This window comes from Panthera leo, chromosome C2 (assembly GCF_018350215.1).
Source record: "Panthera leo isolate Ple1 chromosome C2, P.leo_Ple1_pat1.1, whole genome shotgun sequence".
NCBI lineage: Eukaryota > Metazoa > Chordata > Mammalia > Carnivora > Felidae > Panthera > Panthera leo.
In genome coordinates, this window is record NC_056687.1 from 131,163,473 (window position 1) to 131,190,736 (window position 27,264).

Here is a 27,264-nt window from a genome sequence, read left to right on the forward strand (position 1 = left end):
ACAGATCCCACAGCTGGCTTCACTTAATGGAGTGGGCAATGGGAGGAGAGTGGGGTGAGTGGGATTGAGCACATGTCAGCAGTGTCCCTACATTATCTGCTAAAGCGTCCAAGAAAGAGATACTCTTTTTTAAAAATGTTTATTTCTTTATTTTGAAAGAGAGAGAAAAAGAGTGAGCAGGGGAAGGACAGAGAGAGAGGAAGAGAGAGAGAATCCCAAGCAGGCTCCTAACTGCCAGTGCAGACACCAACATGGGGCTTGATCTGAAAAACCTTGAGATCATGACCTGAGGCGAAATCAAGAGTCAGATGCTTAACCAACTGAGTTACCTAGGCACCCCAAAGGAGAGAAACTCTTAAGGTCAGAGAAGCCTGGGCCCCTCAACTGGTCCAACTTTGGGTTTTCAGAAATCTACAGCACTCACAACCACTAAATATTTCAGAAAGGTGAATTAACAAGTGATCCTAAGCTTTGCCTGGTTGAGAGTTTGGTGCTCTCTGATCACTGAGCTACAGCAGAGCTACTGTCCCCAGACTCCAGGGATCATCCCACAGCTTCAGGGGCTTGGTTCTTCCTGCTAAAGAAAAAGAATCAGATGCAGAGATCTCCAATGAATCAAAAACCAGAATTTGAGACAGTAAAGTTCTCCATAAAAATGACTCCTTCCCATGTTGCTTTTACCAGAAGAGATAGGAAGTTGGAGTTGAAGTCTATTGTACAAATACGACCCTGAAGAAAGACTTCCTTAAATATCAGAGCCTATACCAAGACCCATGAAGATGTTTTTAACCATTAGGGAAAATGGTATTTGTTATTCAGGAGCTTGGGATGCAGGGGACATGATTCAGGGTCCATTTCATGGGACTCCAAAACCCTACTTATTATTGGACTTCTAAGGTAATTATTCAAAGTTCAAAAGGGGTGTTAACACAATGCACAATGATACAGACAGGAGACAGAAAATAAAAAGTGAAAGAATAAAAGATAAGACAGAAAGAGAACAATGGACTAAAGAGGTAAAGCAACAAGAGCATGGCTGAAATTAAAAATTAGATATGAACACATTTGCTCTGCAAAGTCATAATTTTACTCCTCAGTTGTTCATTCTGTGCTGATTGAGTTATCCTGAACACAGTATGCACTTGGATGTTTTTGGATGAATCTATCAATCCATCTCTAAGTACTGCTGCTCTGAATTACTGTCATCACTAACCACTGGTCTATATTCTAAAATAAACCCTACTACCTCCTCCCCGAATGGGGCAAAGTTGGTCTGGATGCCTTTTTTCTCCCCTTTGTCCTTCTTCCTGCCTGATCAGCCACATGAATGTGATGAATCTGAAGCAATTCAAAGTCTGATGTGAAATTTAAAACAAGAGAGCACTTACATGGAGAACATCAATAGTTAGCTGCTCAGAGTTCCGAGATCTCAACTCCTGCATTCGTTTGTTATTTTCTTCATATTTTTCTTCTGCAAGCTTTCTGCAGATTTAAAGTGAGTGTAGAAAAAACAGCTGCATTTTGCTAAAGCCACATCTATACTATGCAGGTAAGCGTGATCCCTGTTTCAACAGGCAAACCGGGGTGTTGGGAAACCAGGTCAATGGGTCTCTCCCTCATCAAGGAAAATGCAGTGCAGAACCCACTTGATTCTCTTGTAAGCACACATGATAATGCTCTGGCGGCTCGTCCATCCTTAAGGCCCCTAAAATGAATGCCTGAGGCATGCCTCTGAGGCAAAAGAAGGTGGTTCTTTCTTTGATCCCTGGGTATTCTCTGTGGTGGCAGGGGTGTGCGCCCCTGACGTCCAGACAGTGCCCAGCACATACTGAGAACTCGACTACTGTTCTCAGGATGAATTAACCCACACACAAGGAGATTAGAGCTAGATTTCAAAGAATTTACGCAAAGAACTTGAGAGTCACTGTAAAGGGGAATTTTTCTCAGACACATTTTGTTTTGTGTGTAGTATAGAAGAATAGAAAGTAACAGACCTGCTACTAAATTGAAAGAAAGATTTGAGTTCTGGTGATTACTTGTGTGCTAATTTCGATTTAGATTGTTGAAAAGTCACTGAACATCCCTGTAGTCAAATTTTGTTTATAAAGTGGGTACCTTATATCCCTTCTGACAATAGAGTCTTTTTATGACTGCACTCGAATCCTAAAATAATGATCAAAAACAATTCCAATGTAATTTATTCACAAAATTAGGACCAAACTTTAGTTAAAACCATTGTCTTTAAATAAGAAACATATTGAATGTCATGTGGAAGATGGATGACTTACTTTGTATATAAAAAAGTTTTAATCTGAAACATAATTTGTAATATGCGTACAAGTTATTAAATTGCCGTTTTAATCTGTTCCCGTCAGATTTCATTTTCCTCTTACCCTCAAACAATGACATGAGTCATGGTACCTCAGGAATATTGCCATTCCCGAAGAGTTAGAAATAGGCCTGGGACTGTGACAGTGGCTCAAGGGATTTATGTAAATATATTTTCTCAGTAAAACCCATACTCAGTGGTGCCGTGGTTTGCAGAAACCAGCTTGCACTAGGTTCCCAAGAGCAGATTGTGTCCATATCTTCCAACTGAACATTCGATGATATCATACCGGTGGCTTGAACTTGGCCATCATGGGAGTATTTACACCCCCTGCCCCACAACCCCAGAGGTGGTTGTTAAACATTTACCAGCACACGACTACCCCTGATGCACTCTGACAGAAATACCTTTCCACACTGATTACAGAAAGCGTGTGTTAAGGGAAAAGAAGTAGTCTCACCGATTCTTACTTGGTTCTTCATGATACGCACTGCAAGTGCGAGAATACCTCTAAATCCTCTTTCAGATATGCTACCAAGGTCACAAAATGAACAGATTTGAGTTTCAGGTCTTTTCTGTCTCTCTAGTTGTTAGTTGGGGCTTCTAAACTACTAAAAAGTTGGCAGAGGAAGAAAGAAGAAAAATGAGGAAACTGGATAATCTACCAACTGAAAAATCTGTCTTGCAGAAATTGGGAGTCTAGGTCTCTTTGGAATTTTCCCTTTTCATGCCAATACTTTAATTCCTAGTGATACTGTCCACCAGCAGCCCACCTTGAGCATTGACTTTTCAAAGGGTTTCACTTGGCAGAACAGAGCTGCTTTCAATCTGCTTCCTAAAGCCAACAATTTCCTGCTGGGACATTCTTCTCCCTATAGACCAGCTAGGTCTCCTGGCAGAGGGAGTACAGCAAACATCTGGGGAGTGAGGACAAGGTAGTGAAGCCACCCTCTTCACTCTCTTGCTGGCATATGTACAAGAGGTGTTAGGGGCGCCTGGGTGGCTCAGTCGGTTGAGTGTCCGACTTCAGCTCAGGTCGTGATCTCGCCGTTTGTGAGTTTGAGCCCTGCGTCGGGCTCTGTGCTGACAGCTCGGAGCCTGGAGCCTGCTTCAGATTCTGTGTCTCCCTCTCTCTCTGCCCCTTCCCTGCACATGCTCTGTCTCTCTCTGTCTCTCAAAAATGAATAAACATTAAAAAAAATTGTTTTAATAAAAAAAAGAGGTCTCAGCAACAATGAAGCTTCATTTGTAGGCTGACTCTATATTTTCATCACTAATTACGTCCCTGATAGTCAATCTTTCTTTGCACCCAAGACTGAAAGCCTGACATTAATGGTGGCTGGCATCCAATAACCATCTATGGCTGAAATAACCGTCCTTTGAGGGGACGAGTAAGTGATGAAACAAATATAAATGCGTATATGCATTTTGATTTCTTGTTTTTGCTTTTGCTTTTCTTTAGCAAATTCCTTTGGAGTCCTGTGAAGTGGCCAGAGCCCAAGGTACCCTAAGGAAAGGCAACTTACTTCAGCTTCCTGGCCTTCTCATCAGCTGCCTGGAGCTTCCTCAGCCGCATCCTTTCTCTTGGTGTCATTTTCTGCACTTCAGACAGCGCCCGCAGAGTCTGCAGGTGGATCTTTTTTTGCCTATGAATAATAAAGATCCCCCACATGCAGCTCATCCCAAACATGCTCAGAAAAATTAAACAAATATTTTACAGAAGTATCATTACATTACCGAGAAGGGGGAAGCATCTGGAGACAGGCCAGGCAAAAACTAATAAACTCAGGGTAGGTAATGAGCCAACCAGGACTGTGGTTAATTGGCAATATTTTTCAAATTAGACTTTTGTTTAAAAGCAAATTACATATTTAACAAATTTCTGCTCATTTCATTGCCTATGACTGCTGTTTATAATGTAAGGATCAAATTAGGATCTTGGCCATCAAGGAATAAATGGACTGGCAGACTAATTCAACCATGTGCATAGGATATACTTTGGAATTAGGCAGGGTTTGAACCCCATCTCTACCACACATCAGCTCTGTAGCCTTGGGCAAGTTACTAAACCTCAGTTTTCTCATCTGTAAAGCACAGGCTATGGTGAGTACTATATGAGATAACGTATATATAGTATGTGACACATAAAAGGCCCCATATGGTAGTATTTTAGTAGCTACATTTTGTTGACTATGTTGTAAATTCTATGCTTCATACAGTAGGTAAGCATGGCACAGTGATTATCACACAGATTAATAACAGTCTCTGGGTTCAAATACTAGTGCCCAGGTTACATGTATAGGCCCTCAGGGGGTAATGTTAGGCATGTTCCTATAACCTAGATTCCTTGAGTTGCTACTTATTCTTTCCCGAATGCCTGGATTCTTATTTGATTTTATATTAAGTTAGAGATGTGACAGTAGTGGATATTTTTAAAACACTAGACTAATCTTGGCTATTACTTTGTACTGCAACTGTGAAATAGTTTACCTGATGGTGCTTACAATTAAAGTTACTTAACCTCTCTATGATCACTAAAATAATAATAATAATAATAATAATAATAATAATAATAATAATAATGACACTTAAGTCATAGGGTTCTTGTGAGTTTCAATGAGTTGACTCATGTAAAGTGCTTATAACAAAGCCAAACACCCCCCAAAATATTAGTCAATATTATTATTTAAGAGCCTCTTTCTTCAGGTAAAGAAATGTGCTTACATTACTCATGTATGGAAAGATCTGCAACCATATTCTCAATGACCTTTGTTTCTGTGCCTGACTTGGTCAGGGCCTGATACTGCAGAATGGCTTTTGTATTCAACTCCCTCCTTAAAAAACACTAGACAAGTCTCCTCTATTTCATTTATTCCCACTCTAGCCTTTATTATTTTGTAATAATTGTAATTATTTTGGAATATTTTGTGTAATTATAATGACTACTTGTAGATAGCTCTTATCCCTCTGGAATACAGTTGGAGCCTCTAGAAGACACAAAATTTTCTGGAATATACATCCTTTATTTTGTAAGATCAAATAGAGATCCCTAAAACATAGTCATACATAGTGAAAAAAGTGACAACTTGAAATCATATTTTATGATGAGAAAGACCACCCAAACAATTGGATTCCAGCACACTTTAATTGTAAGTGCCATCAGGTAAGCCATCTCACAAATGCAGTGCAAAGTAATAGCCAAAATTAGTCTAGTATTTAAAAAATACCTACTACTCTCACATCTCTAGTTTAAAATAAAATAAAATAAGAATCCAGGCATTTGGGAAAGAATAATTAGCAATTCAAGGAAAGTAGGTTTCCCCTAGTTAGCCCCTGAGGTACAGGGTATTTTAACTGGAAATCAAGCATTAAACAGACTTTGATGAACCAGTTTCCTCAGTTTGAATATGAACTGGAAAACAGTGTAGTTGAAAACCACTGGACTGAGGGGTAGAGCAACATATCTGTGTTATTTGGCCTTGAAGATTAGGCTAATGAGGGCTACTGTTCCCACCTACAGCCTTGCACATCTCTACCTTTGCACGGGGTCATTAAAAATTAAATAGAGAGTTCCTTCAGCAAAATTGTAGATTTGGTCTTTATAAGTGGTGCTCCCTGGAGTTGTGCAGTCCACAGCCTGCAGGGCGATACATGGCTGTTCAGAAGTAACCTAGTATTCTACGCTCTTGTATGGTATAGCACAGAAATTTTGAATGAGGTAGGAGAGAGAAGTTAAGTAATTATGGGGGCGTCTGGGTGGCCCAGTAGGTTAAGTGTCTGACTTCGGCTCAGGTCACGATTTCATGGCTCGTGAGTTCAAACCCCACATCGGGCTCTGTGCTCAGAGACTGGAGCCTGCTTCAGATTCTGTGACTCCCTCTCTCTCTGCCCCTCCCCTGCTCACACTCTATCTTTCTCCCTCTCAAAAATACATACAAACATTAAACAATTTTTTTTTAAGATATAATTATGCTTGTTGGGGGATCTGGGTGTTCAATCTGTTGAGTGTCTGACTCTTGGTTTCAGCTCAGGACATGATCTCACAGTTCATAGGATTAAACCCTGCACTGGGCTCTGCATTGGCAGCACAGAACCTGCTTGGTATTCTCTCGCTCTCTCTCTATCTGCCCCTCCCCGACTTGTGCTCTCTTCATAGTTATATATCTCTATTTATATTTATAAATGAATTAACTTTCAAAAAATAGTAATAATTATGTTTGTGAAAAACACATTCTCTAGTTATATGTGTATCTGAAGAAATAAATTTTGGCTTGTTTTCAATTGTCCTAGGACTTTACAATGTTGTCTTCTCAATAGATACTCTGCCAGTTCCTGTTAAACAAACAAGATGTGAAAACCATTTATGCTTAATATAGAAGGTTCATTAGCATAAATATCACTAAATGTTTGAGATATTAATTTCTCTATATACTTACAAGGCAACTGCAGAGCTACCCTGCAGATCTGTAAGCTGTGCAGTGGTTTAAAACTTTTATAATTCAATTTGCTACCACCTGGGGCAAAGGGGCTTTGGAATGCCAAGATACTGAAGCTCCTTAATTTCTTGGCAAGACTTAAGTGAATTCTAGGAAACTCCAAGCAGTCAGCTTAGCACTAATAGATTTTTAAAGACAAATGCATTTAACATTTATGCTCAATGGGTTTTTTAAAAACAAAGCAATTACTTACATGGCATTAATTATCTGAGCAGCCTCCTCCTGACAATTCAAATTCTTGTCTTCCAGAGTCATCTCCGAATATCTACACATCAGGCGCTAAAATAGAGAACAACCCTGATGCACCTTAAATACTCCTCTTCAGGGATGAAAGGGCATAAAACTACCAGGGGTCTTTTCTGATGTGCAGTATTAATGACCATGCCTGGGAGCTTGAAAATAAAACCCACCGGTAACTATTTTTCCTTCTATAAAGGGTTACAAAAAATTGCATGGTAGCTTACGCAGCTTATGCTTGTCTCTCCAAGTTCATCTTGCACTGCCTGCTCTCTCACTCCCTGCTACCCACCACGGGCAGGCTTCCCATCAGCTCCATGAACACACAGGCTCTCCCCGGCCTTGGGTCCGTGTCCCCACTCCTGGGGCCAGGACTAGGGCGGGACAGAACGAGGCACTCACTGCAGGTGCAAAACTGAAGGGGCACCAAAAGACTCAGTAACCAAGATAAGTCATATTTTAAGGCAATATTATAAAAAATCAAAATTAATGCAAAAAGCCATGGAGAATACAATATCAAATGTTTACATCTTGCCTTTTGTAACATGGATGGATCTAGAGGTATAATGCTAAGTAAAGTAAGTCAGAGAAAAACAAATATCATATGATTTCATTCTTATGTGGAATTTAAGAAACAAAACAAACAAAGGAAAAAAGAGACAAACAAACAGACCCTTAACTATAGAGAACAAACTGCTGGTTGCCAGGTGGGTGGGGGATGGGGATACGTGACGAGGATTAAGAGTACACTTACTGTGCGATGAGCACTGAATAATGTACTTACAGAACTGGTGAATCACCGTATTGTACACCTGAAGCTAATATAACTGTTAACTTTATGTTAATTATACTAGAATTAAGAAAATAAAATAAATAAAACTTTATAAAGACAGGACCCAACCCTGAACATGCACCAGACTACCTCATTTGCATCACCCTAATCCCAGCCCTGTTGGATCCTGTCTTTGAATTTTTGATATTTTGTTACCATGGACTTCTAGAATTTTTAAAATGTTTATTCATTTTTTGAGAGAGAGACAGAGTGTGAGTGGGGGAGGGGCAGAGAGAGAGAGAGGGACACAGAATCAAAAGCAGGCTCCAGGCTCTGAGCTGTTAGCACAGATGGGGGCCTCAAACCTAGGAAACGTGAGATCATGACCTAAGCCAAAGTTGAATGCTCAATGAGCTGAGCCACCCAGGTGCCCCATTAATTTGGATTTTTTACAACATGTTTATTTTTTTTATTTTGAGAGGGGTGGGAGTGGGGGAGAGAGAGAGAGAGAGAGAGAGAGAGAGAGAGAGAGAGAGAATCCCAAGTAGGCTCCATGCTGTCAACACAGGGCCCAATGCAGGGCTTGATCCCATGACCCTGGGATCATAACCGGAGCTGAAATCGAGAGTCGAATGCCCAACCAATTGAGCCACTCAGGCGCCCCTAATTTGGATTTTTTAAACACTGCAATCAAATGTTATTTATCCTGATTACTGAGTTTTTGATGGTCTCTTTAATTTTGTCCAAGGGCAAATGCCTTACTCACCTCACACTAGTCCCAGCAGATCCCCTTGGATTCCTTTCAACTTTTTTTTTTTTTTTTGGTATGCTCACAGCCCCATCAGGGTGGTTTTGATCCCAACAGTTAGTATCTGTGCCTCTTTTTCAGCAACCTGCCCTTAGGCTAATGGAACTGGCTTTGCATAGGGAAAGTTTTACATAGCGAGAGCCAAAAGTCCCTGGGAACTTCTACCTCCCTTCCGTCCCCTGTCCTGCTCACCCCACTTTTCCTCAGGGGCTTCTGTAGAGAGCACATTGCTGCATAAGAACCCTCCCCTCCATGTCCCCCTTTAGAAACATAATCTGACTCTGGGCTCTGTCCCCGCTAATTCCCTGTGATTCCAACATTCTCTCAGGCTCTTTACATGTCTGGGTGTTTCTCACCATCTCACTGGTAGAGAAATGTAACCGACTCTTTCTTTGACCACCAAAGCCATCCCCTTCCCTTACTTTACAGCATCCTGTGTGCTTTCTTCCTAGTGTTCCTGATAACGTATGATTACTTTTTCTTGGGTACTGGGTCCTCTTCCCAGCAATCAAATTGCAAAAGACGGGAGCCATAGGCCTTCCTTTCAGCACCTTCAGCATCAGCACTGCGCCCAGCACACAACTGATGGGTGCACATCAAGTCAGCATCCTTGTTTCCTGCCAACGTAGAAACTGGACGCGGACGAAAAGGTGTGCCCATTTTTGAAGGTGAATGACTGACTATTTGTGGGTCCACTTAAAATTAGTCATAAAATTAAAGGAAATTTGCCTGAGGCATTCACAAAAGCCTAATTTAAAAAACAAGAACAAAAACAAAAATCTCCAATAGGGTACTGTTTGCTTTTTTTCTTACCACCAGAGGTAGATTCTCTGCATCAAAATTTCTAATCTACAGGAAAACAAAATAAATTCACCTGATCAATAAAATGGATTATTAACACCCATAACAAAGGAGTGGAATAACAAAGACTCAGTGAAAATCCCAGATTTTAGTAGTATTAGTAGCGCATTCTTGCCTTAGCAGAAATATATTTGCAAAGTAAACCAAGAGCTCTATGGGTCAATGTTGAGTTTGGGCCAAAAATGACAATCCTAACTTCTCATATCTGGGGTTCCAGGGAACTGTGGAGTTCACACACCTTCTTTTCCAAAGAGATTGTCTGACTAATAATTTCCCTCAGCTTAAAAAAAAAAAATCTTATTTCTCCTTTCTCACTGATTCTTTATGCATCTTATTCTCACAGCATATCTTCAAGTTCTAGAATGTATATAAATGCTGGGAGGTTCCGGAAGATGGCGGCGTAGGAGGACGCGGGGCTCACAGCGCGTCCTGCCGATCACTTAGATTCCACCTACACCTGCCTAAAGAACCCAGAAAACCGCCAGAGGATTAGCAGAAGGGAGTCTCCGGAGTCAAGCGCAGACTAGAGGCCCACGGAAGAGGGTAGGAAGGGCGGCGAGGCGGTGCGCGCTCCACGGACTGGCGGGAGGGAGCCGGGGCGGAGGGGCGGCTCGCCGGCCAAGCAGAGCCCCCGAGTCTGGCTGGCAAAAGCGGAGGGGCCGGACAGACTGTGTTCCGACAGCAAGCGCGACTTAGCGTCTGGGAGGTCATAAGTTAACAGCTCTGCTCAGAAAGCGGGAAGGCTGGAGGACAAAGGGAGGGAGAGCTGCTGAGCCCCCGGACGGCAGAGCTCAGCTTGGCGGGGAACAAAGGCACCAGCGACATCTCCCCCGCCCATCCCCCAGCCAAAATCCCAAAGGGAACCAGTTCCTGCCAGGGAACTTGCTCGCGCAGCGCAAACACCCAACTCTGTGCTTCTGCGGAGCCAAACCTCCAGCAGCGGATCTGACTCCCTCCCGCTGCCACAGGGCTCCTCCTGAAGTGGATCACCTAAGGAGAAGCGAGCTAAGCCTGCCCCTCCAGCCCCCGTGCACCTTGCCTACCCACCCCAGCTAATACGCCAGATCCCCAGCACCACAAGCCTGGCAGTGTGCAAGTAGCCCAGACAGGCCACGCCACCCCACAGTGAATCCCGCCCCTAGGAGAGGGGAAGAGAAGGCACACACCAGTCTGACTGTGGCCCCAGCAGTGGGCTGGGGGCAGACATCAGGTCGGACTGCGACCCCGCTCACTAACTCCAGTTATACACCACAGCACAGGGGAAGTGCACTGCAGGTCCTCACCACGCCAGGGACTCTCCAAAATGACCAAACGGAAGAATTCCCCTCAGAAGAATCTCCAGGAAATAACAACAGCTAATGAACTGATCAAAAAGGATTTAAATAATATAACAGAAAGTGAATTTAGAATAATAGTCATAAAATTAATCGCTGGGCTTGAAAACAGTATACAGGACAGCAGAGAATCTCTTGCCACAAAGATCGAGGGACTAAGGAACAGTCACGAGGAGTTGAAAAACGCTTTAAACGAAATGCAAAACAAAATGGAAACCACGATGGCTCGGCTTGAAGAGGCAGAGGAGAGAATAGGTGAACTAGAAGATAAAGTTATGGAGAAAGAGGAAGGTGAAAGAAAGAGAGATAAAAAAATCCAGGAGTATGAGGGGAAAATTAGAGAACTAAGTGATACACTAAAAAAAAATAATATACGCATAATTGGTATCCCAGAGGAGGAAGAGAGAGGGAAAGGTGCTGAAGGGGTACTTGAACAAATTATAGCTGAGAACTTCCCTGAACTGGGGAAGGAAAAAGGCATTGAAATCCAAGAGGCACAGAGAACTCCCTTCAGACGTAACTTGAATCGATCTTCTGCACGACATATCATAGTGAAACTGGCAAAATACAAGGATAAAGAGAAAATTCTGAAAGCAGCAAGGGATAAACGTGCCCTCACATATAAAGGGAGACCTATAAGACTCGTGACTGATCTCTCCTTTGAAACTTGGCAGGCCAGAAAGGCTTGGCACGATATCTACAGTGTGCTAAACAGAAAAAATATGCAGCCGAGAATCCTTTATCCAGCAAGTCTGTCATTTAGAATAGAAGGAGAGATAAAGGTCTTCCCAAACAAACAAAAACTGAAGGAATTTGTCACCACGAAACCAGCCCTACAAGAGATCCTAAGGGGGATCCTGTGAGACAAAGTACCAGAGACATCACTACAAGCATAAAACATACAGACATCACAATGACTCTAAACCCATATCTTTCTATAATAACACTGAATGTAAATGGATTAAATGCGCCAACTAAAAGACATAGGGTATCAGAATGGATAAAAAAACAAGACCCATCTATTTGCTGTCTACAAGAGACTCATTTTAGATCTGAGGACACCTTTAGATTGAGAGTGAGGGGATGGAGAACTATTTATCATGCTCCTGGAAGCCAAAAGAAAGCTGGAGTAGCCATACTTATATCAGACAAACTAGACTTTAAATTAAAGGCTGTAACAAGAGATGAAGAAGGGCATTATATAATAATCACAGGGTCTATCCACCAGGAAGAGCTAACTATTATAAATGTCTATGCGCCAAATACCCGAGCCCCCAGATATATAAAACAATTACTCATAAACATAAGCAACCTTATTGATAAGAATGTGGTCATTGCAGGGGACTTTAACACCCCACTTACAGAAATGGACAGATCATCTAGACACACAGTCAATAAAGAAACAAGGGCCCTGAATGATACATTGGATCAGATGGACTTGACAGATATATTTAGAACTCTGCATCCCAAAGCAACAGAATATACTTTCTTCTCGAGTGCACATGGAACATTCTCCAAGATAGATCATATACTGGGTCACAAAACAGCCCTTCATAAGTTTACAAGAATTGAAATTATACCATGCATACTTTCAGACCACAATGCTATGAAGCTTGAAATCAACCACAGGAAAAAGTCTGGAAAACCTCCAAAAGCATGGAGGTTAAAGAACACCCTACTAACGAATGAGTGGGTCAACCAGGCAATTAGAGAAGAAATTAAAATATACATGGAAACAAACGAAAATGAAAATACAACAATCCAAACGCTTTGGGATGCAGCGAAGGCAGTCCTGAGAGGAAAATACATTGCAATCCAGGCCTATCTCAAGAAACAAGAAAAATCCCAAATACAAAATCTAACAGCACACCTAAAGGAAATAGAAGCAGAACAGCAAAGGCAGCCTAAACCCAGCAGAAGAAGAGAAATAATAAAGATCAGAGCAGAAATAAACAATATAGAATCTAAAAAAACTGTAGAGCAGATCAACGAAACCAAGAGTTGGTTTTTTGAAAAAATAAACAAAATTGACAAACCTCTAGCCAGGCTTCTCAAAAAGAAAAGGGAGATGACCCAAATAGATAAAATCATGAATGAAAATGGAATGATTACAACCAATCCCTCAGAGATACAAACAATTATCAGGGAATACTATGAAAAATTATATGCCAGCAAATTGGACAACCTGGAAGAAATGGACAAATTTCTAAACACCCACACTCTTCCAAAACTCAATCAGGAGGAAATAGAAAGCTTGAACAGACCCATAACCAGCGAAGAAATTGAATCGGTTATCAAAAATCTCCCAACAAATAAGAGTCCAGGACCAGATGGCTTCCCAGGGGAGTTCTACCAGACATTTAAAGCAGAGATAATACCTATCCTTCTCAAGCTATTCCAAGAAATAGAAAGGGAAGGAAAACTTCCAGACTCATTCTATGAAGCCAGTATTACTTTGATTCCTAAACCAGACAGAGACCCAGTGAAAAAAGAGAACTACAGGCCAATATCCCTGATGAATATGGATGCAAAAATTCTTAATAAGATACTAGCAAATCGAATTCAACAGCATATAAAAAGAATTATTCACCATGATCAAGTGGGATTCATTCCTGGGATGCAGGGCTGGTTCAACATTCGCAAATCGATCAACGTGATACATCACATTAACAAAAAAAAAGAGAAGAACCATATGATACTGTCAATCGATGCAGAAAAGGCCTTTGACAAAATCCAGCACCCTTTCTTAATAAAAACCCTTGAGAAAGTCGGGATAGAAGGAACATACTTAAAGATCATAAAGGCCATTTATGAAAAGCCCACAGCTAACATCATCCTCAACGGGGAAAAACTGAGAGCTTTTTCCCTGAGATCAGGAACACGACAGGGATGCCCACTGTCACCGCTGCTGTTTAATATAGTGCTGGAAGTTCTAGCATCAGCAATCAGACAACAAAAGGAAATCAAAGGCATCAAAATTGGCAAAGATGAAGTCAAGCTTTCGCTTTTTGCAGATGACATGATATTATACATGGAAAATCCGATAGACTCCACCAAAAGTCTGCTAGAACTGATACATGAATTCAGCAAAGTTGCAGGATACAAAATCAATGTGCAGAAATCAGTTGCATTCTTATACACTAACAATGAAGCAACAGAAAGACAAATGAAGAAACTGATCCCATTCACAATTGCACCAAGAAGCATAAAATACCTAGGAATAAATCTAACCAAAGATGTAAAAGATCTGTATGCTGAAAACTATAGAAAGCTTATGCAGGTAATTGAAGAAGATATAAAGAAATGGAAAGACATTCCCTGCTCATGGATTGGAAGAATAAATATTGTCAAAATGTCAATACTACCCAAAGCTATCTACACATTCAATGCAATCCCAATCAAAATTGCACCAGCATTCTTCTCGAAACTAGAACAAGCAATCCTAAAATTCATATGGAACCACAAAAGGCCCCGAATAGCCAAAGTAATTTTGAAGAAGAAGACCAAAGCAGGAGGCATCACAATCCCAGACTTTAGCCTCTACTACAAAGCTGTCATCATCAAGACAGCATGGTATTGGCATAAAAACAGACACATAGACCAATGGAATAGAATAGAAACCCCAGAACTAGACCCACAAACGTATGGCCAACTCATCTTTGACAAAGCAGGAAAGAACATCCAATGGAAAAAAGACAGTCTCTTTAACAAATGGTGCTGGGAGAACTGGACAGCAACATGCAGAAGGTTGAAACTAGACCACTTTCTCACACCATTCACAAAAATAAACTCAAAATGGATAAAGGACCTGAATGTGAGACAGGAAACCATCAAAACCTTAGAGGAGAAAGCAGGAAAAGACCTCTCTGACCTCAGCCGTAGCAATCTCTTACTCGGCACATCCCCAAAGGCAAGGGAATTAAAAGCAAAAGTGAATTACTGGGACCTTATGAAGATAAAAAGCTTCTGCACAGCAAAGGAAACAACCAACAAAACTAAAAGGCAACCAACGGAATGGGAAAAGATATTTGCAAATGACACATCGGACAAAGGGCTAGTATCCAAAATCTATAAAGAGCTCATCAAACTCCACACCCGAAAAACAAATAACCCAGTGAAGAAATGGGCAGAAAACATGAATAGACACTTCTCTAAAGAAGACATCCGGATGGCCAACAGGCACATGAAAAGATGTTCAACGTCGCTCCTTATCAGGGAAATACAAATCAAAACCACACTCAGATACCACCTCACGCCAGTCAGAGTGGCCAAAATGAAGAAATCAGGAGACTATAGATGCTGGAGAGGATGTGGAGAAATTGGAACCCTCTTGCACTGTTGGTGGGAATGTAAATTGGTGCAGCCGCTCTGGAAAGCAGTGTGGAGGTTCCTCAGAAAATTAAAAATAGACCTACCCTATGACCCAGCAATAGCACTGCTAGGAATTTATCCAAGGGATACAGGAGTACTGATGCATAGGGGCACCTGTACCCCAATGTTTATAGCAGCACTCTCAACAATAGCCAAATTATGGAAAGAGCCTAAATGTCCATCAACTGATGAATGGATAAAGAAATTGTGGTTTATATACACAATGGAATACTACGTGGCAATGAGAAAAAATGAAATATGGCCTTTTGTAGCAACATGGATGGAACTGGAGAGTGTGATGCTAAGTGAAATAAGCCATACAGAGAAAGACAGATACCATATGGTTTCACTCTTATGTGGATCCTGAGAAACATAACAGAAACCCATGGGGGAGGGGAAGGAAAAAAAAAAAAAAAAAAAAAGAGGTTAGAGTGGGAGAGAGCCAAAGCATTAGAGACTGTTAAAAACTGAGAACAAACTGAGGGTTGATGGGGGGTGGGAGGGAGGGCAGGGTGGGTGATGGGTATTGAGGAGGGCACCTTTTGGGATGAGCACTGGGTGTTGTATGGAAACCAATTTGACAGTAAATTTCATATATTAAAAAATAAAAAAAATAAAAAAATAAAAAAAAATAGAATGTATATAAATGCTAATACATGTTTCCCAGTATCCCTTCCATTTTAAATACCTGTAGTTGTTCATCAATGTAAGGGATTTTTAAAATTTCTATAGCAGATGGTCTCAATGAAGGACTCTTGTTCAACATGCTGTAATGTTTAAAAAGAAAATTATTTTAAGAAAAGAAAAAGAAAAAAAGAAAAGAAAAAGAAAATTATTTTTCAAATGAACTAAAATATAAGTACAATTTAAAATTGTTTTTGTGGCAACATATTTATTTCCGTACCGTTCCATGATGGTATTCAGTTCTCTTGGGTATCTCTGGGGGAGAGAAGGCGTGTCACCTTCAACAATTTTTAAAACAATGGACAAGAAATTGGAGCCAGTGAACGCATGGTTCATGCAGCACATCTCATATAAAATGCATGCCAGAGACCTAAAGACAAAGTCAAAGAAATTAAATAAGGAACAAATGCCCTATTTTAAATTTGATCACCATATAAAACCTTGGATGTTATCAGGGCATTGGTTGTGAGATACTAACATATCCTTTGATTTTTTTGTTTGTTTAAAAGCTTCAGTACTATATTTCTTTTCCATTTATACACATGTTTAATAAATGAAGAGGGTAAAGTGAAAAAAAAACCTTACAAAATGTAAGTATGAATGACCACTTTTTGTCAGAGGAAAACAAACAAACCTACTATGTCTGCACACAGTAGGGTAAATAAACATTTGATCAATGTAGTAAGGAACCTCTATGAAGGAACAATAAAATACAGCTAAATATCTTCCTAAGGCAGTTTTGTTAATTATATGCAAAATAAAATTTTAATTTATCAGCCTAAACTTCCCTCAAATGTGTATCCAAGCATTTTGAAAAGGAAGCTGGCATTCTTTATTAGTTTTCTGAATAGAATCCATTTACAAGTAGGGTGGAAAAGCATCTACTTGTAGCTCACATTAAAATGTATATAATTCTCCCTTTGAGGGTATGAAATAAGAGTATTAAAATTCTAGATCAGTCTGACACTGATAGGATTAACCATGCAAATCAGTAACCTCTAAACCAGCAGAATAATCTTTTAAATAACTCTGCATCATTAAGACAAGTAAGGGGGAAATCCTGCCTGAACTTAATATTAAGAAAGAACTGTACTTCTCCTAAATTAATGGATTATTTTTAATCTCATGAGTATTTTGGATTATGTAACTAACCAGGTCTCCCTTTTCATGTTAGTTGCTTGAAAAATCAGGAATAAACTTACAACCAACCTTGTGTAAGTTGTGTTTTATGTAACTTTAAACACTGTCCCACTTTCTTATAAAAGGTAGTATCTGTATAAATAAATATATAAATGAATACTATCATTTTAACCATTTTGTGGGAAATCATAAAAATGTTCACTAATAAGAGAATCCTGGATATACTGAATACAATGAGATGTTTCTGTTTCAGTACATAACAGTAATACTAAACATTTCTATCTAATTGGTACTTTACATATATTACAAAGCAACTTCCAGATATAACTGAACAGAATCTCATAACTTCATAGTGACGTACAGCCACTATATTTTTCCCATGCTACCTGGCTCTAAGAAGTTAAACGGCTTGATCAAATTCATAAGGTATTTTCCCTTCCACATTCTAGACTATTTTTATTACAGAATGCCAGAAAGAACAAGGATGTTAGGAGAAAACCCATGATAGTGACTAGAACACCAAGATCAATGTAAATATTATAAACTATGAAAATTAATTTTGTACCCATCCATAAGACTATTAAATAATGTAGCACATATTTAGGTTTCTATACTAGGAAAAATTTCCTTCAATAAGTGTGAAATAAAGACATTTTTAGACAATCAAAAATTAAGAGAATTCGTTGCCAGCAGGATAGCACTAAAAACAATCCCAAAATGGAATTCTTCAACTTGAAGAAAAATGATTCCAGGCAGAAACAAGGAATGCAGGGAGGGTCACACCTGTCAGAATGGCTAAAATTGACAACACAAGAAACAACAGGTGTTGGTGAGGATGCGGAGAAAGGGGAGAACCCTCTTGCATTGCTGGTGTGAATGCAAACTGGTGTAGCCAGTCTAGAAAACAACATGGAGCCTCCCCAGAAAAGTTAAAAAAAGAACTATCCTATGATACAGCAATTGTACTACTAGGTATTTACCCAAAGGATACAAAATTGCATATTTGAAGGGGTACTTGCACCCGAATATTTAGAGCAGCATTGTCAACAATAGTCAAACTATAGAGAGGGCTCAAGTATCCATGGACTGATGAATAGCTAAAGAAGATGTGATATGTATATATAAATACATGTTGAAAGTTTATGCTTTTATTTTGACATTGAGAACAAGATAAGTATGCCTACGATCACTACTTCTATTCAATATTGTAATGAAAGTGCTATTCAGAACAATAAGGCCAGAAAAAGTTAAATGAAAGTGTGTGTGTGTGTGTGTGTGTGTGTGTGTGTGTGTATAAAATGACAAATAAAAATACAAATATACAGTAATTATGTTAAATGTAAATGTATAATGTTTCAATTAAAAAGACTATCAGACAGTAAAAATTATATATATAAAGATTAGAAAAATATATTAAACTGTCATTAGCATGTCAACATGGTTATGTACATAAAAGGTCATTTCAATAAGCCTGTGACAAACATTTAAAAAACGAAATGCATAATGCCATTTACATTAACATCATACAGTGTCAAATACCTAGGAATAAATCCAATGAAAGATATACACCCTACACTGTAAACCACAATACATTGCTAAGAGAAATTAAAGAACCTAAAAAAGGGGGGGCAGGGTGGAGGGGGAGAGATCCACATGTGTGGTTTGGAGGAGTCAAAATAATGAAGATGTCGATTTTTCCCAGAATGACCTATAGACTCAATGCAATATCAATCAAAATCCTAGCAGACTTTTTGTGGGAATTGACAAACTGATTCTAAAACTTACATGGAAATGCAAAGGGACAAAGATAGACATGGTACACTGGAGGTCTTATATTATCAAATACCAAGATTCATTATAAAGTTACATTACTTATGAAAATGTGATATTAGCAAAGAAGAAAAAATAGACCATGGAATGAAACAGAGGGTTCAAAAACAGATCCACACAAATTCAGTCACTTGACTAATGCAAAGACAAACTGCACTATGGTAAAGAAAAAAAAATGATCCTTTTAACAAATTATGCTGGGCCAACTGAATACACATATGGAAAGTAATATATGTGGACTACTATCTCACACCAGACACATGCACAAAAATCACCAATTTTTACTATGAAAAATAAGATCATAAAGCTTTTAAAAGAAAACAGGAGAATATCTTCCTGATCTGGGGGTAGGCAAAGACTTCCTAAACAAAACATAAAAAAACACTGGCAGTAATGTTATGCACTGATAAAATGGACTCCATTATAATTAGGAACTTCTGTTCATGAAAAGACACCACTAAGAGAGTGAAAAGGAAGAAACAGAGTAGGAGAAGACATTGCAGCTCAAATATTCATCAAAGACTGGTATCCAGAACTGGTTAAAGTTCATTAATTTATTAATTACAACTCCTACCAATCAATAAGAAAAAGGAGAGAACCCAATGGAAAAATGGACAAACGACCTGAAGAGACGCTAAATGGCCCCAAATCATGAGACGTTTGACATCATCAGACATCAGAGAAAATGCAAATGAAAAGCACAGTGCAGCACCACTATTCGCTTTGACCGTAAGAATTGGTGAAAATGAAAAAGACAATATCAAGTCAGTACTTGTTACACTCTGAGAAAAGTTTTCTTAACAAAAAGAGAGGGGAAGGCTACACATTACTAGTAAAATATAATCATCAAATTGAATCAAATACTTTTATTTGGGTGGATATGTGTAAAATATTTGTGTGTTATAAACTCTGCCCCAATATGCTGACTTATTTTCCCCAAAGAAGAGTCTAATTTGAACCTTGAGAATGTTTAAAATAGTAGAGCTACAGGTCTACCAAGATTTGCTAATTCTAAACTCTCATTGTATCAGTGAGAAAACCAAAACTCAGAGAAAGGAAGTAATTTGCCCAGAAAGGTGCCATATTAGATGAACTTGTTTGGTATTGGTATTGTTCTCATTCAATATATCTTTAAAATGTTTTCTAAAAAATTTACACTAACTACATACACTCTGCTATGTAATCTAATGTACATGTAGTAATTTTAACACTGAAAAAAGGAATGAAACTCACAGGTCTAAGTGTAGAAGGCTATCAATCACTCAGCACCCACATACTCTTCTGAGGATTTAATTCAGCTCCTCCTGTGGGCTCACAGTCTTCTTCAGGCCTTGGGTTAAAAGCACAACAAAGCCAGATAATCTCTCCTGGCTCTGATAGGTTGAAAGGGCTGGATGAGAGCATCAATCTCTGACACAGGACATTTTGAGCTGACTTGGGAGCAGACTATTATATTACCTCTATCAATAATACAAGTGGCAACAATAATAATTGTAATCAGAAAAATACTAGTTGAGGGGCGCCTGGGTGGCTCAGTCGGTTGGGCAACCGACTTCGGCTCAGGTCATGATCTCGCGGTCCATGAGTTCAAGCCCCGCATCGGGCTCTGTACTGACAGCTCAGAGCCTGGAGCCTGATTCACATTCTGTGTCTCCCTCTCTCTCTGACCTTCCCCCATTCATGTTCTGTCTCTCTCTGTCTCTAAAATGAATAAACGTTAAAAAAAATTAAAAAAAAAGAAAAGAAAAATACTAGCTGAAATTTTAATAGTGTTTACTATAAATTAGGCCCTGTTCTATATTCCTTACATATATTAACTCATTTAATCATTCTCAGAACATTCCTAATGAAGCAGAAACTATTATTATCACTCCCATTCTTCAGATGAGGAAACCACAAGATTAGGTCAATTGTTAATGTTTCCATATTGAGTAGCTGGTGGAACTGGGATTGCAACACAGTTTGTCTGGTTCTAGAGACATGAAGTCTATGCCATCCTGCCTCTCAATGCTGTATTTCTGATCATTAAGGGCTCTTTTGACTTGGAAATCATGGCTAAACCAACGGAAGACCTTCAGGCAGGGGCTGATTTCCCAAGCTTACTTTGGGTTCTACCTGGAACCATCAGTCATCTTCAGGGATCCCTAGGGAGGCCTGCAGGGCCATGCAGGGCATCCAAGCCATAGCATCCAATGCAGGGCATCCAAGCCATGGCATCCAAGCCATGCAGGGCATCAGACCATGGCAAATATAGGGGACACAAACAATGAGACCCTCTTTGGCAAAAGGAAAGGAAGGTAGGCAAGTTTGGCTTTTGTTTTTCTGTTGCTTCTCATGGAAAGGGAGTTAGTGGTCTATTAAGTACAATGAGTCGATAATGAAGTCAAACTCTACTTTTATGGAGACATAACTCTACCAAAGCCACATTTGATGGATATACTAGGGTTATAAAAAGCTGTGGAATTATCTGGCTAAACAGACTATAGAACAATTAGATGTAGAGACTAACTTAGTAATCAATTAATTTTGATACAAGACTATTCTCTTTCTTGGAAATCCTCTCAGCTTCACTAAAGGCATTCTGTTTTCCATTTACCTGTCTCATTTTGATCTAGTGAGATTTACTTGCACTTGAGCACATGGAAGAGTGACTTGTAGAAAGGGACCTTCCCCGGTCCCTGGGCACTGCCTGCAATAGATATAATCTGATTACAGACACCACCAGGACACTTTGGGCAAAAGATTTTTGATTATCCTGTTACAAGTTTTTTTTTTTTTAAGTTTATTCATTTTGACAGAGAGAGAGAGAGGGAGACCACAAGCAGGGAGGGGCAGAGAGAGAGGGAGAGAGGGGATCCAAAGCAGGCTCCAGGCTCTGTTCTGTCAGCACAGAGCCCAATGTGGGGTTCAACTCACAAACCATGAGATCATGACCTGAATCGAAGTCAGATGCCCAACTGACTGAGCCACCCAGGCGTACCTATCCTGTTACAAGTTAAAATTTATCTACTATATGTACATTTTATTCTAGTAACTATACATCTATGTACCTATGGTTTTAATTTTTTTCCAATTTCCAGCTAAACATTTCTAATGGGAATAATTATATAATCTTGAACTCATCAATTCCATCCTTTTTGAAGATGTTTATCTTACTTGACTCCCAGTCTTAAATCTGGCAGTGAGGAGGTGGTTGAGGGGAAAGTAGAGGGCAAGTTGAAAAAAAGAAGGTGCATTTTATTTAGAAGTCTATGATTTGTATTCCTTTTTTTTCCCCCAAAATATAGCTAACTGTGAAGAAGTAAGCAAATAAATCCCTGAAGGAGGAAATTTAGCAGTGAAAGGGAAATCTGGGATCAGGTGCATGTGAAGCAAATTACACCTGAACTCCATAAACTGACCATCTGTCCAGCTTGACCAGAACTACCCAAAGGATTTCAGGAGCACAGGTTGATAATGAATTGCAAATGAAACTCAGATGTTGTCTTGTCTCAAGGAACTAAACTTACCCTTTGAAATCTGTCCAGACTCCGCAAACAGAAACCTATCCCACCATAGCAATGCATGACTCTGGTTGGGGCAGCTTTACTGATCTTTTAGATATTTTTATTTTACATAATTGATGATCACCCTGATATCCATCTAGAAAAGAGTACACAGGGGCGCCTAGGTGGCTCAGTCATTTGAGCGCCCAACTTTGGATTTCAGCTCAGGTCATGATCTCACAGTCCTAGGGTCCACCCCCACACTGAGCTCCATGCTGGGCATGGAGCCTGCTTAAGATTCTCTCTCCCACAGCAGACCTATCCACAGAAACTTGGAAGGCCAGAAAGGAGTGGCAGGATATATTCAGTGTGCTGAATCAGAAAGATATGCAGGCAAGAATTCTTTTTTTTTTAATTTTTTTAATGTTTTATTTAAGACAGAGAGACAGAGCATGAGTGGGGAGGGGCAGAGAGAGAGGAGAACACAGAATCTGAAACAGGCTCCAGGCTATGAGCTGTCAGCACAGAGCCCGACGCGGGGCTCAAACTCACGAACTGTGACATCATGACCTGAGCCGAAGTTGGACACTCAACCAACTGAGCCACCCAGGTGCCCCTGCAGCCAAGAATTCTTTATCTAGCAAGGCTGACATTCAAAATAGAAAGAGAGATAAAAAGTTTCCCAGACAAACAGAACTTAAAACAGTTTGTGACCACTAAACCAGCCCTGCAAGAAATTTTAAGGGGAACTCTCTGAGGGGAGAAAAGATGAAAAAAAAAAAATATATATATATATATGTATGTATATATATATATATATATATATATATATATATATATATATATATATATAAATAAATAAATACCAAAAGCAACAAAGATTAGAAAGGACCAGAGAACACCACCAGAAACTCCAACTCTACAAGCATCATTACAGCAATAAATTCCTATCTTTCAATACTCACTCTAAATGTCAATGGACTCAATGCTCCAATCAAAAGACATAGGGTAACAGAATGGATAAGAAAACAAGATCCATCTAGATGCTGTTTACAAGAGACCCACTTCAGACATAAAGACACCTTCAGATTGAAAATAAGGGGATGAAGAACCATCTATCATGTTAATGGTCAACAAAAGAAAGCTGGAGTAGCCATACTTATATCAGACAATCTAGACTTTAATATAAGGACTGTATCAAGAGATGCAGAAGGGCATTATATCATAATCAAGGGGTCTATCCACCAAGAAGACCTAACAATTGTAAACATTTAGGCACCAAATGTGCAAGCACCCAAATATATAAATCAATTAATCACAAACATAAAGACATTCATCGATAGTAATACCATAATAGTAGGAGACTTCAACACCCCGCTCACAGCAATGGATAGATCATCTAATCAAAAAATCCACAAGGAAACAATGGCTTGGAATGACACACTGGACCAGATGGACTTAACAGATATATTCAGAACATTACACCCTGAAACCACAGAATATACATTCTTCTCCAGTGCACATGGAACATTCTCCAGAACAGACCACATACTGGGGCACAAATCAGTCCTAAGTAAGTACAAAGAGGTTGAGATCATACTGTGCATACTTTCAGACCACAATGCTATGAAACTCGAAATCAACCACAAGAAAAAATTTGTAAAGGTAACAAATACTTGGAGACTGAAGAACATCCTACTAAAGAATGAATGCACTAGCCAAGCAGTTAAAGAGGAAATTAAAAGTATATGGAAGTCAATGAAAATGATAACACCACAACCCAAAACCTCTGGGACGCAGCAAAGGTGGTCATAAGAGGAAAGTATATAGCAATCCAGGCCTTCTTAAAGAAGCAAGAAAGATCTCAGATATACAACCTAACCTTATGCCTTAAGGAGCTGGAAAAAGAACAGCAAATGAAACCCAAAGACAGGAAATAATAAAGATTAGAGCAGAAATTAATGCTATCGAAACCAAAAAAACAGAACAGATCAATGAAACCAGAAGCTGGTTCTTTGAAAGAATTAACAAAATTGACCAACCACTAGCCAGTTTGATCAAGAAGAAAAAGGAAAGGACCCAAATAAATAAAATCAAGAATGAAAGAGGAGAGATCACAATCAACACAGCAGAAATAAAAACAATAATAAGAGAATATCATGAGCAATTATATGCCAATAAAAAGGGCAATCTGGAAGAAATGGACAAATTCCTAGAAACATATAGACTACCAAAACTAAAACAGGAAGAAATAGAAAATTTGAACAGACCTATAGCCAGTAAGGAAATTGAATTAGTGATCAAAAATCTGCCAAAAAACAAGAGTCCAGGGCCAGATGGCTTTCCAGGCTAATTCTATGAAACATTTAAGGAAGAGTTAACACCTATTCTCTTGAAACTGTTCCAAAAAATAGAAATGGAAGGAAAACTTCCAAACTCTTTCTATGAAGCTAACATAACCTTGATTCCAAAAACAGACAGAGACCCCACTAAAAAGGAGAACTATAGACCAATTTCCCTGAAACACGGATACAAAAATCCTCAAGAAGATATTAGCCAACTGGATCCACAAATACATTACAAAAATTATTTGCCACGACCAAGTGGGATTTATACCTGGGATGGAGGGCTGGTTCAATATCTGCAAAACAATTAACGTGATTCATCACATCAATAATAGAAAGGACAACAACCATAGGATCCTCTCAACAGATGCAGAGAAAGCATTTGACAGCATCCTTTCTTGATAAAAACCCTCATGAAAGTAGGGATAGAAAGAGCATACCTCGAGATCATAAAAGCCATATATGAACGACCCAATGCTAATATCATCCTCAATGGGGAAAAACTGAGAGCTATCCCCCTGAGGTCAGGAATAAGACAGGGATGTCCACTCTCGCCACTGTTATTCAACATAGTTTTGGAAGTCTTAGCCTCTGCAATCAGAAATACAAAGAAATAGAAGGCATCCAAATCGGCCAGGAGGAGGTCAAACTTTCACTCTTCGCAAATGACATGACACTCTATATGGAAAACCCAAAAGATTCCACCAAAAAACTGCTAGAATTGATTCATGAATTCAGCAAAGTTGCAGGATATAAAATCAATGCACAGAAATTGGTTGCATTCCTATACACCAACAATGAAGCAACAGAAAGAAAAATCAAGGAATCAATCTCATTTACATTGCATCAAAACCCATAAAATACCAGGAAAAAATCTAATCAAAAAAGTGAAAAATCTATAAACTGAAAACTATAGAAAGCTTATGAAAGAAATTGAAGAAGACACAAAGAAAGGGAAAAAGATTCCATGCTCCTGGATAGGAAGAACAAATATTTTTAAAATGTCAATACTATCCAAAGCAATCTACATATGCAATGCAATCCCTATCAAAATAACACCAGCATTCTTCACAGAGCTAGAACAAATAATCCTAAAATTTGTATGGAACCAGAAAAGACCCTGAATAGCCAAAGCAATCTTGAAAAAGAAAACCAAAGTGAGAGGCATCATAATCCCAGACTTTAAGCTATACACAAAGCTGTAATCAAGACATTATGGTACTGGCACAAGAACAGACACTCAGATCAATGGAACAGAATAGAGAACCCAGAAATGGATCCACAAATGTATGGCCAACTAATCTTTGACAAAGCAGACAAGAATATCCAAAGGAAGGAATAAAGACAGTCTCTTCAGCAAGTGGTACTGGGAAAACTGGACAGCGACATGCAGAAGAATGAACCTGGACCACTTTCTTACACCATACACAAAAATAACTCAAAATGGATGAAAGACCTCAATGTAAGACAGGAAGCTGTCACAATCCTTGAGGAGAAAGCAGGAAAAAACCTCTTTGATCTTGGCCACAGCAACTTCTTACTCAACATGTCTCTGGAGGCAAGGGAAACAAAAGCAAAAATGAACTACTGGGACCTCATCAAAACAAAAAGCTTCTGCACAGGGAAGGAAACAATCAGCGAAACTAAAAGGCAACCGACAGAATGGGAGAAGATATTTGCAAATGACATATCAGATAAAGGGTTAGTATCCAAAATCAATAAAGAACTTATCAAACTCAACACCCAAAAAACAAAGAATCCAGTGAAGAAATGGGCAAAAACATGGATAGACCCTTCTCCACAGAAGACATCCAGATGGCCAACCGACACATGAAAAAATGCTCCACATCACTTATCATCAGGGAAATACAAATCAAAACCACAATGAGATACCACCTTACACCTGTCACAATGGCTAACATTAACAACTCAGGCAACAACAGATGTTGGCGAGGATGCGGAGAAATCCTCTTTTGCTCTGCTGGTGGGAATCCAAATTGGTGCAGCCACTCTGGAAAACAGTATTTTTAGTCCTCAAAAAACTAAAAATAGAACGACCCTAAGACATAGCAATTGCACTACTAGGCATTTATCCAAGGCATACAGGTGTGCTGTTTCAAAGGGACACATGCACCCCCATGTTTATAGCAGCACTATCAACAACAGCCAAAGTATGGAAAGAGCCCAAATGTCCATCCATGGATGAATGGATAAAGAAGACGTGGTGTATATATATACAATGGAGTATTACTCGACAATCAAAAAGAATGAAATCTTGCCATTTGCAACTACGTGCATGGAACTAGAGGGTATTATGCTAAGTGAAATTAGTCAGAGAAAGACAAAGATCGTATGACTTCACTCATATGAGGACTTTAAGAGACAAAACAGATGAACATAAGGGAAAGGTAACAAAAACAATATAAGAACAGGGAGGGGTACAAAACAAAAGAGACTCATAAATATGGAGAACAAACTGAGGGTTACTGGAGGGGCTGTGGGGGGGGGGATGGGCTAAATGGGTAAGAGGCACTAAGGAATCTACTCCTGAAATCATTGTTGCACCATGTGC

General features: G+C 39.4%; 1 protein-coding gene across 15 annotated transcripts in view; it reads right to left on the bottom strand.

Moving 5' to 3' along the window:
- Positions 1-27,264, bottom strand: part of NEK11 (NIMA related kinase 11) — a 291,628-nt gene that overhangs the window by 168,703 nt on the left and 95,661 nt on the right. For all 15 annotated transcript variants that reach the window (XM_042954485.1, XM_042954481.1, XM_042954486.1 and 12 more), the window contains 5 exons: positions 16,113-16,262; positions 15,897-15,975; positions 7,019-7,104; positions 3,856-3,975; positions 1,389-1,482 (listed from right to left, as the gene is read on the bottom strand). In XM_042954485.1, the coding sequence (XP_042810419.1) occupies positions 1,389-1,482; positions 3,856-3,975; positions 7,019-7,104; positions 15,897-15,975; positions 16,113-16,262 (529 nt within the window). The remainder of the gene's footprint in view (positions 1-1,388; positions 1,483-3,855; positions 3,976-7,018; positions 7,105-15,896; positions 15,976-16,112; positions 16,263-27,264) is intronic.